This window comes from Falco biarmicus, chromosome 8, assembly GCF_023638135.1.
Source record: "Falco biarmicus isolate bFalBia1 chromosome 8, bFalBia1.pri, whole genome shotgun sequence".
Taxonomy (NCBI): domain Eukaryota; kingdom Metazoa; phylum Chordata; class Aves; order Falconiformes; family Falconidae; genus Falco; species Falco biarmicus.
This window is the reverse complement of record NC_079295.1, coordinates 29,291,681-29,307,581: the sequence shown is the minus strand read 5'-3', so window position 1 is coordinate 29,307,581 and position 15,901 is coordinate 29,291,681. Positions and strand designations below refer to the sequence as shown.

Here is a 15,901-nt window from a genome sequence, read left to right as displayed (position 1 = left end):
CCGCTCGCCTGCCAGGAGGGCTCGGCAGGGAGGCTCCGGGCCAGCCGCCAGCGAGCGGATCCAGCATCAGCCCCGTTCGAGGCTCCATCCCCGCTCCCTGGGGGTGAGGCCGGGCCCCGAGCGGCGGGGCTGGGGCTCGTCGGGATGTGCCAGCGCTGTATATGCCGGGGTATAAATGTATCTTTTATGTATGTGTGTGTAACATATGTATTTATAAGCAAACAAACAACTGAGCTGGGGGCTCTTTAAAACGTTCCAGCCACAGCGGTACCCAAAGGAGCGGGAAGGGAAAAAAAAAAAGAAGAAAAAGGAAGATTTAAATATTTTTTTTTCCTCCAGGCATCTGATGTACTCCGTGACTCTGATGCTTATCAACAAGGCGTGAAGATTGCAATAAGGATCCTCCCTGGCAGGCGAGGAGGAGTGACTTGCGGGGGGCTGGGCGGGGGCGGGGTGCCGCGCGGCTGTCGCCTATAAGGAGGCGCCCAGCGCCCGGCCGCCGCTTCCCGCCGCAGCGCGCGAGGGGCTTCCCGCGGCGCCGGAGCGGGCTGGGCTGGGGCGCGCCGCCGGCCCCGGGAGCGGCTCCTCCGGGGGCGGGGAGGGAGGTTCCCCCCGCCGGCCCCGGCTCCCCTTCCCCCGGAGCGCCTGGATGCTGGATGGAGTAAATGCGCGGAGGAAGAGGGAGCGCGCAGAGGCTGAGAGAGGGACCGGGGGAGACGGGCGGGCGGCTGGCTTCCCCCTCCGGGGCCGAACATGGATTCCCGAGCCCTCGGGGGCGTCACTCTGCTGCTCTTCAGTTTGTGGCACCTGGGATTAACCGCAACAAATTGTGAGTAGCGGGAGCGCAAGGAGTTGCCGGGGGCGGGGGGAGAGGAAGACGTGGGAAAAAAACTCCCCGAGACGGGAGGCTGAGGCAGCATGACCTCTGAGAAAGTTAGCCCGGCTCCGGCTGGCCGATGGAGCCTAGAAATGGCAAGTTGGGGCCCGATGGGGGGGATTGCGCGGCACCGTCCTGCCGGCGTGGACGGGAACGGGAGCCGCCGGAGCCCGCAACAGCCGCTCGCGGGTTTTCCCTCGCGGTTTTCTGCCCCTCCGCTGGCCGCAGTTTTTGCGGCCGGTGTCGCTGCCGCTCGCCCGGCCTCAGCTGCGCGCCGCCGGCTGGGACGGGCCGGGGCCGGGCGCCCCTGCCTGCCGCGCTGGAGGGGCCGCGCCTGCCCGCAGGAGTCCGGGGGTGCCGGGGTTTGGGGGCGCAGCCCCGCTCCGGCTTGGCGGAGCGGCGCTGGTGGCGCCGCGGGTCTTCCCCGGGCCGGCGGGCGCCGTCGGTTCCCACGGGTGCGGCTGGGTCCCGGGGCGTGCTCGCCGTCCCCGCTGCCCCTGCAGCATCCCGGGTGGGAAGCCGCCGCTCGCTCCCCCGTCCTGGGGAGATCCCCGAGCAAGTTTGCCAGGTATCGCCGCCGGCCCTACGGGCGGTGCCAGCCAGCTCCGTCCCCGCAGGCTGGAGCCTCCCTCGCTGTTGGGCTTTGCAGTGCCGCGGCGGGCGGGAACCGGCGGCGGCTCTACGGGCGCTTCGGCGAGCGCGGTGCAGCCGGGGACCTTCGGCGCTGGTGGGTCCGGGAGCCCGGAGATGCTCCGCGTCCTGCCCCCGCACGGAGGCGAGGCGGGGCGGGGACGGGGCGGCCGACCCCGCTCCCCGCGGTGCGCAGCCTCCCCCGCGGACGCGGCCCGTCGGCGGAGCTGGGGCGGCGGCGCCGTGGGAGCGCAGCGGGCGCTAGAGGGCGCTGTTGCCCCGCCGGCGGCGCGGGGCCGCGGCTCCGTCCTGCCGCCGGCGGCCCGGCCCGATGCGGGTGCGGGATGCGCGGTGCTGGGTGCCGCCCGCCTCATCGCTCCCCAGCCAGCTGCTGCGCTGCAGGCCGTGACCTTTTTTCTTCCCCTTACTCCCCCTCCCTCCCTTTTTTTTTAAATTCCCAGTCAATTAAATTACGGTTAATATGTTTTAATAATGTTCACGAATACTAAATGGCAGGCGATTTAAAGCTGAGGCTTGCCATTACTGATGCAGTCATAAAGTTAATTCCTAACACTTAAAAAGAAACTCTGCATTAATGAGTTTTACTATTTCATGGGTGACAGTTTAATTTCCCAGTGCCAATAAACATTTCCATTGAATACACACTGCTTCCTAAATATTTAGGAGTCAATCTTTTTAAAGCGTAATGATCAATGGTTTTATTATACTGTACAGATTTTACTTATTCATTGAGCAATGAATTAGCATGGAATCAGCTGTAAGTGCTTTCTTAGGAGCTGAGTGAAGGAGCCTGTGAATCTGTAATAGCGGCAAGTTCCCTAGAAACCTCGTTAGATTCGCATGTGAAGATACCTGTGTGCGCATATGGACCTCAATAATTGCATCCAGTATGAAAATTCATCACCTTCTTAAATAAATCATCTCTGTGTGTTGGAGCTCAGGGAGGCTTCCTCAGTTTCGGGCTAAGAAAGATTATACATGGGCAAAAATATTGAGTATTATGTGCCTGTAAGTAGTATCCTGAAGTATATTTAAATAGCTATATGAAAGTGCCGTGGCTTTTAAGGATTACTGTGCTCCCAGGTACCCAGTAAACTTTCCAAAAGAAGTTACCAAATTCTGCAAATGGAAAGCTTCAGCACAGGCTGCCGAGGTCCTTCTTTTCGAAAAGCAAAGTGTAAATGGAAAAGGATTGCTCCTGTGCCTCCTCAGTTTGAACAGTTTGGCCAAGGGAATCGCATTCAGATGCCTGTACTGGTGTATTTACAGTGGCTTCCGTAGGCTTGTTTCTGACAGGTTTTGTGAACAAGAGCAGAACTGGGGACAGTATTTACAGTGGAATAGGAGTATGCTTCTGGGAGGAAGAATGCAACTTACTTTTCTTATTAATATCTAATGTGGCATTAATCCAGTCTGGGTTTTTTCCTTCTAAATTAGGAAACTCTTAAAATTATTCTTCTGGTTTATTTAGTTTCTGTAAAGTAAAAAATCCTGAATAAGTGAAAATCTTCCCTACCACTGAGGTATTTGATCTCAATTCCCTCTTTGGTAATAGTTTTTAATTAAACAAAGAATTGCTAAAGAAACTGCTTTGAAACGCAGCTACAGGCTAGGGGTCAGTAGACATCATTAGAAAGATCAAAATTAGCAAATGCTAGTAAAATATAAGACATTCCTCCCACTTTGCTTTTTGCAGTATTTTATTACATTAGGTAAATAGAGTGGCAATAGAATTTCTCCCCAGGATACTAATTGCTAGAAAATGAATAAACAGCCACATATGTAACACTGGAAATGTGTTGCACACGATATCAGGGGGAACAGACTTCTACATTTATCAGGTAGACAAGGAGACAGAAAGCCTTGCCTGCCATATAACAAATTAGTTGCCCTTTAGCAGCATATTCTGTGATATGGAAACATTAGTAGCTTTGTTAAGTCTAGATTTCCAGTCTTGAGTGCAGATTCTCTTCTCCTTTTTCTTCTTCATTTTTACAGTTGAAGGGAGAGGGAAACAGGAAAAATACAAAATGAGAAATGAACTTATGTGTTCCCCAACCACTTAGACATAGCAATTCAGGGCTAGCCTGCAGCTGCAGAAAAGAATCACAGGAGCATTCCTCATTAGTGATCCTCCACCTACCTGGTTTGGTGTTGGGTATCTTAGAATTTTTCCCTACTGTTATTTTACACATTATGCCCCCTGGCCCCTTATTTATATCTTTCTTGGCTGACTTTTTCTCATATGGCCAGAAAGATGTGGCAGATTAAAACACCTCCTGGAGAAGTGGCACCTTCTTACTCCTGTTGCAAAAGTTATTCTCAAAATGATTACGTGTTTCCATTCCTGAACACAGCCTCCTCTTCCTCCCACAGAATCACTAGCACTTATTATCCCAGTTCGCAAGCACTTATTACCTGGTCACGAGACTTTCAAAACCTTTCACTTGGGCTTGGTCATAACTGTCAGTTGAAGCTGCAGAAATTCATTCTGTGGTAGAATCGGATCTATTGAAATTCTTATTGAAGTACATGGTCACAGTATGGTCTGCTACTCTGCAGTACATTTAAATGTGGCTTTACAGGAGATGTCTTAAATAACTCTATTCAGTTAAAAGATAGGTAGTGTGTGTCTATTTCGTTTTATCCTGAAATAATAATAAAAAATAATTGAAGAGAGCATACATTTTGTTCATTGAGGAAACTTTTTTATTTTTTTAGGCAACAAAAATGCTCATTGTGATTTTAGTCATTCTCTGCAATGATGTAAATTATTTTAACTGCAGGAGTCAAACAAGAGTATGTGAAAACTTATGGGAGGCAAATTGATTCTGGATACTTGAGGCCATCAAAATCAGTTGGTGTATTTGGGACTTGTAACAGCATGAATGAGAGCTGCTGGGTCAACAGTGGTAAAGGCAAGAGGTCTCTTAACCGGTGACCTTTCTATCCATGTCATCAGAAATGCTAAGTTTTTAAGAGATCTGCTGAAATAAGTAGAATATTGATCATCTGATTTCAGTTTACTCAGCCTGCAAGCAGATGAGCTGCAAAGAGGATCAGACACACATCTCTGGCTTTTCCTCTGACTCCAGCACTTAAATAGTCTTTACAAAAGACTAGTATTCAGACATGCTTTCTTCCTTTTAGTTCCATACAGGGAGAAAAAAACATATACATATAGCTTTTTCATGCCTTCAGATGCAACAATGAAGAGATGGAACAGAATAATGAGATTTCCTGAGAAAGGCTGTGAATGACCCACTGCTGATCAATGCCTTTCTTGCATGTCTGTCATTATCTAGTTTTCAATCAGTTTGACTCAACTAGCACTCCTTGGCTTTGAATCAGTCTTAAAGACAGTCTTACCATGGACTACAGTGGTCCTTGGATTCTACATCCACTAGACAGATGGCATCACCAGCCTGGGAATCTATCCAGGGTTATTATCCTCTCAGTATCAAATACTTTGTCTTCTTGGACATTTATTTTTTCTTTTTTTTTTTTTTTCTTCCCCCCCTCTTAATGTCATGCCAATGCAGTGGGATTTTTTGTATAAATTAACAGCAAGAACAAATTGTTTTCAAATGTGCTTGGTACATTTGTACAAAGTATAGGCTTCAAGTGGAAAAATATGATTATTCTGGGTAGAACAACACACTTGTGAAGTTCTCCCAGCACATATCATGTACAGGCTTCTGCCAGCACCCCAGTGAGGACTGATGAATATTTTTTAATCACTGCAATAATTCTTTTACCAATGGGAAACTGAGGCAGAGTATCGCAAGCAAGCCTGGAGATAGATTCTCGCATTGATTGTACATATCTAAAATCAGTTCTTTGGGGTCAATTGAGTTGATCTCATATGGTGCAATCATGCCCTGTGCTCTGTTAATCATGTTCATATGTGCCCTCCTATATGTAGTAATTTGTAAATTCATGGATTGCTCTCTGTTTCCTGTTCCCCTCCCTCCCCTTCCTCTGCTGCTATTTGAAGCAAGTGGAGTTTGGATAGCTTAATACAGAAATGATTAAGAATCCAAAGGCAGTGAGAGTGTGGGATGGCATTTATTTATTTTTAGCCCCCCAAATGCATTTTCTATAGATATGTCAGGTTTCAGCTCACTTGGTAAACTTGAATTACTGTCTTACCCCACTCCCTGCTCTGAAAGAGTCGAGAACGGGAGAAACACAGAACTGCAGGTATATCTGCCAGCATCACACATGACAGGGGCTTGCTATATGCATCTGCTTTCCTTGAGCCTAGCAGCCTCCAGAGTAGTATCAAGTGCTCAAGGGAGTGGGTTGCCTATATAGAGCACCAGGTTGCCCACTGTGCGTTTGGCTTTTTTTTTTTTTTTTTTAAAAAGGACTCTGCTAGGTTTTCCCATCCCCAGAATTGGGGGGAAAGGTATTCTGGTTCTGTAGCATTCACTTTTTCAGGCTGGTGCGGCCTTACTGATAGAAGGGCTACATTTGCATCCCATTGGTAGGACGTGGATGTGATTCTTTCTGGACATCTTTCTTCTGGGTCTATGCAGAAAGGGAGGGTGAAAAAGAGAAAAAAACCTGGTAGAAATGTGTGACTGTTTTCTTTCTGCTGTCACTAAAGTGTCTTTAAGAGACATGGTCTCCCCCCCCCCCCCCCCCCCCCCCATTCCTAACTAAACTCCCTCTACTCAAACCAATAAAGAGGGGAAAGAATAGTACAATCCTGATGTAATGAAGGTTTAAAATTCCAGGCAGTTCCTGGAGACTCTGAAAGCATCACTTGGTAAAGCAGAAAGCATCAGTAGACCTATTAGCATGTCTCTGTAGAGTCAGAGGAAAATAAGAATTTTTGTATACAGTGCTGGACTGATATCATTGAAAATTAATTTCCTTGTATTAATCTTGTCTCTGAATTTTCTAATCGCCCTGTGCAGATTCTTGTGGGCTGATAATTCCATCTGTTCACTGGATCAGTGCAACTGATGATGTTTTAAATTATGAAAACAATGCAGTATAGAATCTAGAGGAAAAAAAGATATGTCAAAACATTGATTTATTTATTTTTAATTATCCACTCTGTTAAGCAGTTAAAAAAAATTGCTAGTTCATAGTGTTGTGATATAACTGCTCTTCTAAATATATATATATGCAGAAAATATTTCATATTTTAGCTGGTATTTGCTGCAAAAATAAAGTAGCCTAGTAAAAGAGAGAGCATGAAGCCATTTGTAAATGCCATGAAGGATCTTGCCTGATCTGTATTCCAGGAGAGGAAACCACATTTTTCTAGCTGTTTTGCCTCTGCATGGTACTAGCTCTTTCTCTACGTTCTTACAAATGCATACTGGAACATGGGTAACTTGGTCCATTTCCTACAGAAGTTTGTGCTCAGAGATATCAACACAGGTTCTGAATAAAGCAGTGGAAATCTGTATGAACCTACCTATTTATATATAAATGGGTATTAGAATACTGGTTGTTTCAATTATTTTATTTTATAACCTGTGAATTAAAAGCCTGCTAAGTTGACTTTTTTGAATGTACAATTGTAGTACTTTGAGCTCTGTATCTTATTTTCAGTTAGAGAGACAAAGTGGTCTTCTAGGTAATGGTAGCTCTTATTTTCTCCAGTGTTTCTCTACCATAATAAAGACCTCACCAGTGTTCAACCTCTCTAGTGCAACCCTAGAGGTCTCAACCTGCATAGGCATTGAATAACCCTAAAATAACAGAAGTGTGCTACAGGCAGGGCAGGGCAACAGGATGTGATGAGTTTGTGGGCACCTGGGACAAAAGGTTTCTTTCTTCCATGGCAGAAGTTGTCAGTGCAAATAATTTTGGAAGAGAGACGCTTGTTCAACTTATTATTTTTTTTTAGATGCTGTATATGTATTTGGGGATTTTTCTGACTGAGAAGAAGGTTTTAGTGTTAGAAAGAAATATCAAACATGAAGTAATGATTCACGTGGCAGAAGTGACACTAGTTCCTTAGTCTCCTCTGTATCAGTGCCAGCATACCAGTGTAACTCTTGTCCTCATCCTATGCGTGTGGCAAATCATAGAGAGGAGACAGGCTTGGAATCGGACCCCTGTGTGGCAGTGTGTTGTGGATGGGAGGAAGTTTCTAGGGAACTAGGGTGCAAATGGGCTTTTAAGTGAACTAGTAGATTTTTCCCTCAGTTTGACTCTGTTTGAAACTGGCTTTGGATAATGGCAGCTCAACAGTTTCTATTCTGTCATGAGTGTTGATTACTTAAGTGTAGAGGAATGAAGCTGGGCTAATTAACATTAATAATATACAGCTGTGGGCTGGCTTGGGGGGTGGTGTGGCTGATGTAGATAAGGTGCAGCTGTGGCTGGTTCTGTTAAGAGGTTGGGCAGCCAACAAAGAGAGAGCAGCTGAGGAAGGAGCAGAAAGAGAGTGCCTGCCCTGTGTGAGGAGAAGGCAGCAGAGGGACTGGCATGAAGCTGGTAAAAGACCTCGTTGCAGCTGGCTAGTTTGGAGAGTGCTGCGACAGTTCAGTAACTAATTTTAAAGTAACATTCATCAACATCACTGTGATTTGACATATGGAGGCATTTCAGCTCCAGGATTCTGTTGGTGTGCTTGTATTGGGCAGGGAAGTCCAGATTCCTGACCATGGAAGTTGGGTTACTGATCAGTTGGACGTAGGTCTTGGGGGCTTCCTGGGAAAAGTCTCTGTGACTTCCTTTTGTCATAGTCATCACTGGTGCAATGTGTCTGATTTTTAGCTTATAATATGCCAACACTGTTTCCATGCTGGACAACACAACTCCAGATTTGAGGTTAGAGGGTATTCTTGATGAGTATCACTGTTACATGGATTCCTAAGAGCAATAACAACGAAAAGCTAACTTTGTAATTGCTCATTCAATGCCATTCTAGACTATAAAAGGTTTTTAGTGTCTGGTGTTAATGTACTCTTTTGCAAACTGTTAATTGCCTGGGATCTGTGTGATCTTTATAGGATGAAAGAGCACAGAATTGTAGTGGGACACACTGTACTCCTTTCAGCCCGGTACCCAGAAATACTCAAGATATTCAGCAACAACCACAGCAGTGGAAACTGCAGAGAATAACTGTGGTATCATTCTGGGGAATGCTTCCCTTTTGACATTGGCAATTGGAGTTTAGCATAGAGCTCCAACGCTTGAAACAGAATAGTATTCAATACTAACCATTGTGGCACAGCAGCGGTTGGACTAGAAAGGAAATAAATGTGTTTTCATTCTCTATTTTATTGTGTGTATTGAGAAGGATTGAGTGTTGGCCCTTAGGAATTCTGGAGCATAAATTTTTCTTCTAAAACTATTCAGTGCACTGTGTTGCCAATATAGTAGTAAATAATAATAATAATTTTAAAATGGGTAGAATCCTCTCTTTGTTCCCAGCTGGGCAATAAGGAGTTGATAAATGCTGTACTGCCTGGATTAGAATTGGCAAGTTCCATTTACTTCTGCTCTAAGTGGTGAGGCATTGTTCCTTGATGACAATGGTTCTTCACTGATGACAGCTTGTCAGCAGTCCAGGAACAGAGACAAATACCTTGTGATCGATGTCACCAGTGACATAGCTGTAGTCGTTCCCATATTAGTTCTGTGATGTCTCTATATGTCTGGGCCTAAATTGCCCCCACTTCTGATGTAGATACCATAAGCCATTGCTCTCTGTCCTCCTAGGTCATAAAAACAACCTACTGAACATTAATAAGGCCATTTTCTTCCTTCCCTCCATTCAAACTTATCACTGGAGCAAGAGGGGAAACTGCTTTTTTTTTTTTTGTACTGCAGAATAGGTGGGGTGTCTATAAAATTATAGATAAGGAAAAGAGCAGGAGATTTAGTCTATTCTTTGTAGGGAAAAGAGGGGAGGTCGCAATGGATCTTCTCCCAGTTTCCCATTGCTAGTGACAGCTTCCTAAGGCACTCAGTGAGGAGGTCTGAATGAATGGTCCAAGTGAGTTATCAGTGCACCATTAAGAGTAACACATTCATTTATAACCAGAATTGATTATGAAGAGGACAAAAGGAACTAAATATGCTATGAAAATGCATGTTGTAGATTTTTTTCCCCTTGATGAATAATTCATCCTCTTCTAGTATCCATGAAAACAAAACCACTGTGCACATAAGAACCCATTAAAAAAGTTAATCCCACAAATGGCTGAACACGGAGAAAATCAGCTTTTGTTTTAAAAGGTAGATTTACTCAAATCTTCTCTAATTTGATTTGCCAGTGGGGTATAATTTAAGTCAAACAAGTTAGCAGCATTACTTGCTATATGAAGGTCTAAATATTTAATAGATTATGAGAAATGCTTGCCCCACAGGATTATAAGCTAAGGAGCACTCATTCTCTGTGGTGCAGAGGGTAAGCTAAACCCAATTGGAATAGCAAGCAAAATGGAGAGGGAGCTTCTGTTCACAGGATATGGTGCTCTAAAGCTGGCCTTGGGAGCACGTCATGTACCCGCTATTCTAAATAATCCTGGGGAAATTACCTCTATGAGTAATTATAGATACTTTTTTTAGTAGCTGTAAGGGTTCATGATTTTCCTGTGGTCTCTACATGTCTGTGAAGATGACCACAGTGAACCTCTCCTAGCCAGAGCACATGTGGAACATGCAGGATGCTGTGTGTTCAGATAATCCCGATGGGCATCTGCCTGTCTGCTCCTGGATGATCATGTCAGCAGGAGGGGTAGAATCAGCACCTCTACAGAGACTGGTGCTTCAGAGGAGCTAAAGAGTTTTGTTTGAAGCTATCTAGGAAGTTCTCTGAAAAAAAACAGAATATGAACTTGGATGTGTTGGATTCTAGGTGGGCTTTTCACCCATCGGCTGCCCTACCCTTGGTGCAACTGCTTATGTGGACGCTAAGCAGAGCAGCAGAGAGAAGGGAGAAGAGAAACCTTACACAGACAGAACAGTACCATTGGATTTCCTCCTACCTGCCCCCCAAAATTCAGAGGGATTGGTTCATGGGTATTTTATTATTTTTAAATTTTGTATCAAAATAGTTTGTGTTGTAATTTTAGAGGAAGAACCTCCTTCAGCAGCCCTGAGCAAGATTAAGCAGCTATGGCATTTTTCAGAGACACTTTGTTTGGAAAAGAAGATGAACATTTGATGAATTTCAATCAGATGTAGCTGCAGCATTCAAATATTTATAGATTATCAAATTCCCTTTTCCCCAGCTCTGCCTCTTAACTGCAGTACTCATCTTATATGCAATATTAATTCTCATTATTCTTGGACAGTTATTCACTGAATTCTTATGCATATTCAGTTCATATGGAACCTGGTCTAAACTTCCTGAGAATGGAGTCACTCCAACTTGAATTTCAAATAATCTTTTCCCCAGAAATCAGTTCATCCAGTGTACAAATCCTTGTTACTGTTCTCCTGTGAAGTTTATTTTCCTCAAAAGCTGTCCAGCAATGTATGCGATACAAGATGTTTGTACCTGTCAGTACAAAGAACCGTTCGTTTCCCCGATTGTTGCTGCTCCTTTTGAGTATATCATATGAGAGTGTGTTGGCCTGCTCTTTTGTCATATTCTATGCCAACCATATATCCAACTTATTGACAATATAATAAGTTAAAGTTGCACACCCTTTTGCATTTTTTTTTACCAACAGTTGTTCTGTTTCCTGGGTCCTCCTGTTCTCTTGAGGTGAGTCTAGCTGCTATAACACATAGGATTACACTGAGATAATAATTTCTTACAAACATTACAGAAGGTATTTTAAATGTTCTGAAAAGCTGATAGTCCAAAGGTATTCTTGGTTGTCTGTCTCCTAGGCAGGTATGAGCTCACACTGCTGGTGCTTCTGGCTGGACAGATGAAAGCTTATTCCAGCCTGGAAAAAATACAGCTAGCTTTTTGTTAGTAGCATTTGATACGTGAGGTTGCTCATAACAATGTATAAAAGTCCACACCGATACCTTTAAAGAAACTAAATCCCACATTTTTTCCCATCCCTATTTCTCTGCTCTAACAAAATGCATTGGAGTAATTTAATTTGTTTTCTGGCCCAGTTTCCTGGTGGTGAGCTACTGTATGATTTCTGTGCTCTAGGAAAGCCATAAAAAAATTTAACAGTTGACTTTGCCATTCATGTGAAGCGTATAGGCTGGAACCAGGTGTTATGGGGAGAAAAGGGTGAACTGAATCAGGCTGAAAAGTAGTATTGTCAGTCATTCCTGAATTCTAAATTTCCCTAAGACCGACTAACATTAGACACTTTAACTACAACATTAACTTTTTTCTTGCAAATTATAAGCTTTTCTCCTTTTGAAATCTGCTGCGCATGCCTCGAAGCAGCCTATTTACTGCATCATTATGAGTTTGGATTACAAACGCCTTTACACACCCACATTCATCAGCGAGTCATTGCAAAAGCCCAGACTGTTTTTCAGATAACCAATGGAGATACGCTTTTCATCTGTACTTTTGCTCAGGAGCTGTGGTTGGCTTTGTTGGGCGAGGTCAACCAATATGAAAGAAGCTGCCTACTTTCTTGAGACCTTAGCAGGATAGAAAAAAGCTGGTCACTAAATCATAAGTAATTTTCCACTTTAGCTTATGGAAGGAGGTATCAACTGCCATGACTCATCCCATTCACAGGAAATGCAAGTTACTTCACTTGCTCTGACAGGCTTGATCCAAATCTCACCAATTCTGTCACTGGGTCTGGACATCAATGACTTCTGTGAATTAAATAAGGAAGTCCCAATTTGACAACCTTTCTTTGATTACAAGCAGACAGTGAGTCAGAGCTGTAACAGAACAGATTTTCCTCCTACCCTTTATTTCTCTCACACACTCCTCCCTCCCACCTTCCTTAGTGGCATCTGATTTATAGTGCCTCTTTTTCTGCAACTTCATCTAATTAGCACAGGCACTGGGGTCAGTATTCTAACACCTGACAGACTTTACAAGGGAACACCACAATTACAAGTGCAATTATCTGTTTTTCTGCTGCACTGAAAAATGTAGCATATGAAAATTAACATAAAACCCTAAGTGTTAGGATGAAAGTGTGGGTGTTAGGGGAGAGGCACCATCTTCAAATTTGAAAGGCTTGGGTTTGATGCTTGACTTTTGGAAAGTTTTCCTAGGCACCATCAGGTGATGTGTTTAATTGCTTTGAGCTTGAGTTTACCAGGTTTGTCTCATGAGGGCTAAATGTTCATATCTACTAGTGTATACAGACTTACCCCTAACAACAGGGGTTAAAGAAAGAGGCCCTTATGCTAGGCAGTAACTTAATGTAAGTGATAATGCTATTAACACACTTCTTTCAAAAGTACTGACTGCATCAATAAATAATGGAGTTTCTAAACCATTGTGATTGTGTTGGTTCTCCCTGGTGCTTTTTGTAGGGGTCTGTATGCGACAACTTTTAGGATCATTGTGTAAATCTACGACTATGAAGTCTTCAGTGGGAGAACTAGGGGCTGGTTGGCTGTGACCCAGGAAAACAAAACACTTCTTGAACACTGTAACATTCCAGTCATTTCTATAGGACATGTGGGTAGAGCTATCTGGCATCTCCCTACAAAGATATGTGAGTTTGCACCAAGCTGCCTGCACTGGTGCTAAACTATAATTGCGTGATGGAAATGGTACATTCATGTTAAGTTGAAGAATAACAACCAGCTAAATATGACTATAAACAAGTGTCCTGAGATAGCCAAAAGAACTGCACAGGAGAAGGGTTATTCCTTTTTATTTCTTACATTAAGGGAAACTATAATCTTAGCTTAGAGGAAATTTAGAGCGAATCTATAAAGTCATGATCAGCCTAAGCTTTGTGAATTCCAAGACAGGCACTTAATTCACTGTTCAGGCAGGGAGAAAAACAGTTCACAGCTGGAAATGCCTGTTCATCCCTTCCACGAGATGCACAGAGAAGGGTAATTGATTTAGACTCCTTCAGGATAGGAACGGGTTTTCTGTGTTAGTAAGCGTGAAGTACAAGGTCTTCATCCTAGTGGGAGGATCTCTTCATGCCAGTGATGAAAACAGCCAAGTCTCAGCTCTGAGGAATACATACAAGTGCAAATGCATCTTCTGCTGCTTCAGCATGTTTGTAGGCATGTCAATGACTAGTGGAGTCTTTGATGACTTTGCAGAAACAGTTTGATGAGAACAGGCAGACTGTCCTAGTCTGAGACTAGTAAACCAATCCCTCAGCCCCCAAGGAATGAAAAGGTTTTTTTTAGCCCTAAACTAAGAAATAGGACACTCACTTAAGCTGATACTGAAGGTAGCAAAGTTTAATTCTTAGATATCCATGATCTATGTATATCTGTAGATTTTCTTCAACTAGGAAGTAATAGTGATGGAAAACTCCTCCTCCTTCCCATGTCCATAACCTACTTTTGAGCATAAGTATATGAAAAAAGGTAGCAGTCATTCATGATACTCCAGAGCACTGCATTAATCAGTAAGTCCGTTTATTTCATTAAGGCAGAGTACCAAAGAAAAAGTCTGAGGCTAGTACTAGTATGTTTAAAGCCAAGTGCAATCAGGATTATCCCACTCCATGATAGAATTTGTCAGTGATTAAAAACTGCTTCCTGTAACATTCTTGCATACAGTAGCAAATAAATCTTATGCTTATACTCAGTGTAAGAATTATGAATAAACAGCACATAATGCATAGCCTCACTTCATTCACTGAAGTGACCAAGAAGATCAAACCAAAGTGAAACAGTCATCAGCTATGCAAATGAACAAGGCTTAGAGCAAATCTGCCTGTGTTAAGTCAGTGATTTGATGGGTTGTATTTTTGATTAAGCTTCCCTGGGGGGAAGGAAAGGTTTAATTAAAAGATTCAAGGGTAATTCAGAATAGGAAGTCATGTCTATTTCATCTCTGCCAGAGCTTTGGAAAATTGGTGGCTGCTGATGGAGCAGGTTGAGGTGCAAACAGGCAAGAAATAGGAACATCTCCTTTGTGAGTTTGGACCTTCCCATCTGCACTAACTACTGTTTTCAGTCTTCCCTCTCCTCATAGCAACAGAGTCAGTAGTGGCTGCTCTCTGCTGCTCTTCTCTAGCTTTGCCCTTTACTTCTTTTTTCTGAATAAAGCAACTTCAGTAACACAAAGTGAAGCTGCTTCAGTGTTGTGGTATCATTTCAGATAGGTTAAAAGCTGAGCCTCTCAAATATTGAAATGCTGGCAGAATCAAGTGTCTCAAATAAGTAAGGTAATAAAAAAGACCTTTCTGAATAGAGAAGAACATTGGTATTTTACAGGTCAGTAAAGGATTTGTCTCAGGTGAATGTCTCCTAGAAATGGCTGAATAGTTTTCTAAGGTTGTTGGTCAGTTTTGATGAAAGAACAAGAGAGAAAGCACTTTTAGTGCTGTTTCTAAGAATCTGTGGGGAAATTATCTTCATTTTTCAGATCACATTATGTTTCTGTACCTGATGCTCTGTTTATTTAACATTTAAATACTGCTTTTGTAATTGAAAAGCAAATGGCTACAGAATCTCATTAGGACTATTGAGGTTAGGTTTTACAGTATAAACATGTTTCAGTTGAGTCCAGAGGATTTAATTCTTAGCATATTGTTCAGAAAAGCAATAGCACACTTAAGCAATGTAAACAGTGAACATACAGAGTACTCATTTCAGAAGCCAAACGTTCCAGTATACAATACCACAAGCCAGAATGGTTCAACTAGAAGAAAAATATTTATACCTCTTAATAGACTCCTCTTAATTGAAAAGTATATAGAGCTGATGAAAATAAATTCTCCCCTTTCCTCTTCTTTTAGGGGAATTTAACTTTTTTTTTCTTTCCAAGGTGGAGGAAATAACATTTAGATGATGGAATAAAATCAAATAAAGAATGCTCAGCCCTGACGATGAGACATCAAATCCTCAAAATAGTCTGCTCCTCAATTCTGCTGACTACTCAGTTCACAATTTCCTGTTGTAAATGCAACACTTGAAATCTAATTTTCAATAGGTGTGTCCAGATCTTTCTACTGACTTATGTGTGTGTGTTTACCTATATATGACATCTTAACAGAAAAAAAATTTGTGTGCCTATTTTCAGCTCTTTGTACAGGGCATGGTATTTTAGATGTTGTTGCTTTTGTAGAAACCCATTTCTTTACAATTACTAAAATAAAACCAAAAATGAGGTGGTAGAATCAAACAGTTTCCCAATGAAGTCCATTCATTTCCACTTTCATGTTTTATTATTGCCTTTATTGTACTCTTTTTTTTTTTTTTTTTTTTTGTTTTGTGGAGGGAATAATTTTCTAAGATTGCATAACTTCAATATTCTGTTTAATCTGCTTATAAAATGTTTTTAAGATGTCATTAGGAATTTGACTC

The 15,901-nt window shown here is 42.9% G+C and overlaps 1 protein-coding gene across 2 annotated transcripts in view; it reads left to right on the top strand.

The window, feature by feature from the left end:
- Positions 1 to 357: 357 nt before the first annotated feature.
- The window catches only part of CNTNAP5 (contactin associated protein family member 5), a 296,864-nt gene continuing 281,320 nt past the window's right edge, over positions 358 to 15,901 (top strand). Inside the window, exon 1 of one of the 2 annotated variants that reach the window (XM_056349942.1) lies at positions 358 to 829. In XM_056349942.1, coding sequence (XP_056205917.1) covers positions 754 to 829 — 76 coding nt within the window. In that variant the 5' untranslated portion in view covers positions 358 to 753. The remainder of the gene's footprint in view (positions 830 to 15,901) is intronic. The other variant, XR_008823617.1, reaches the window with a different exon arrangement.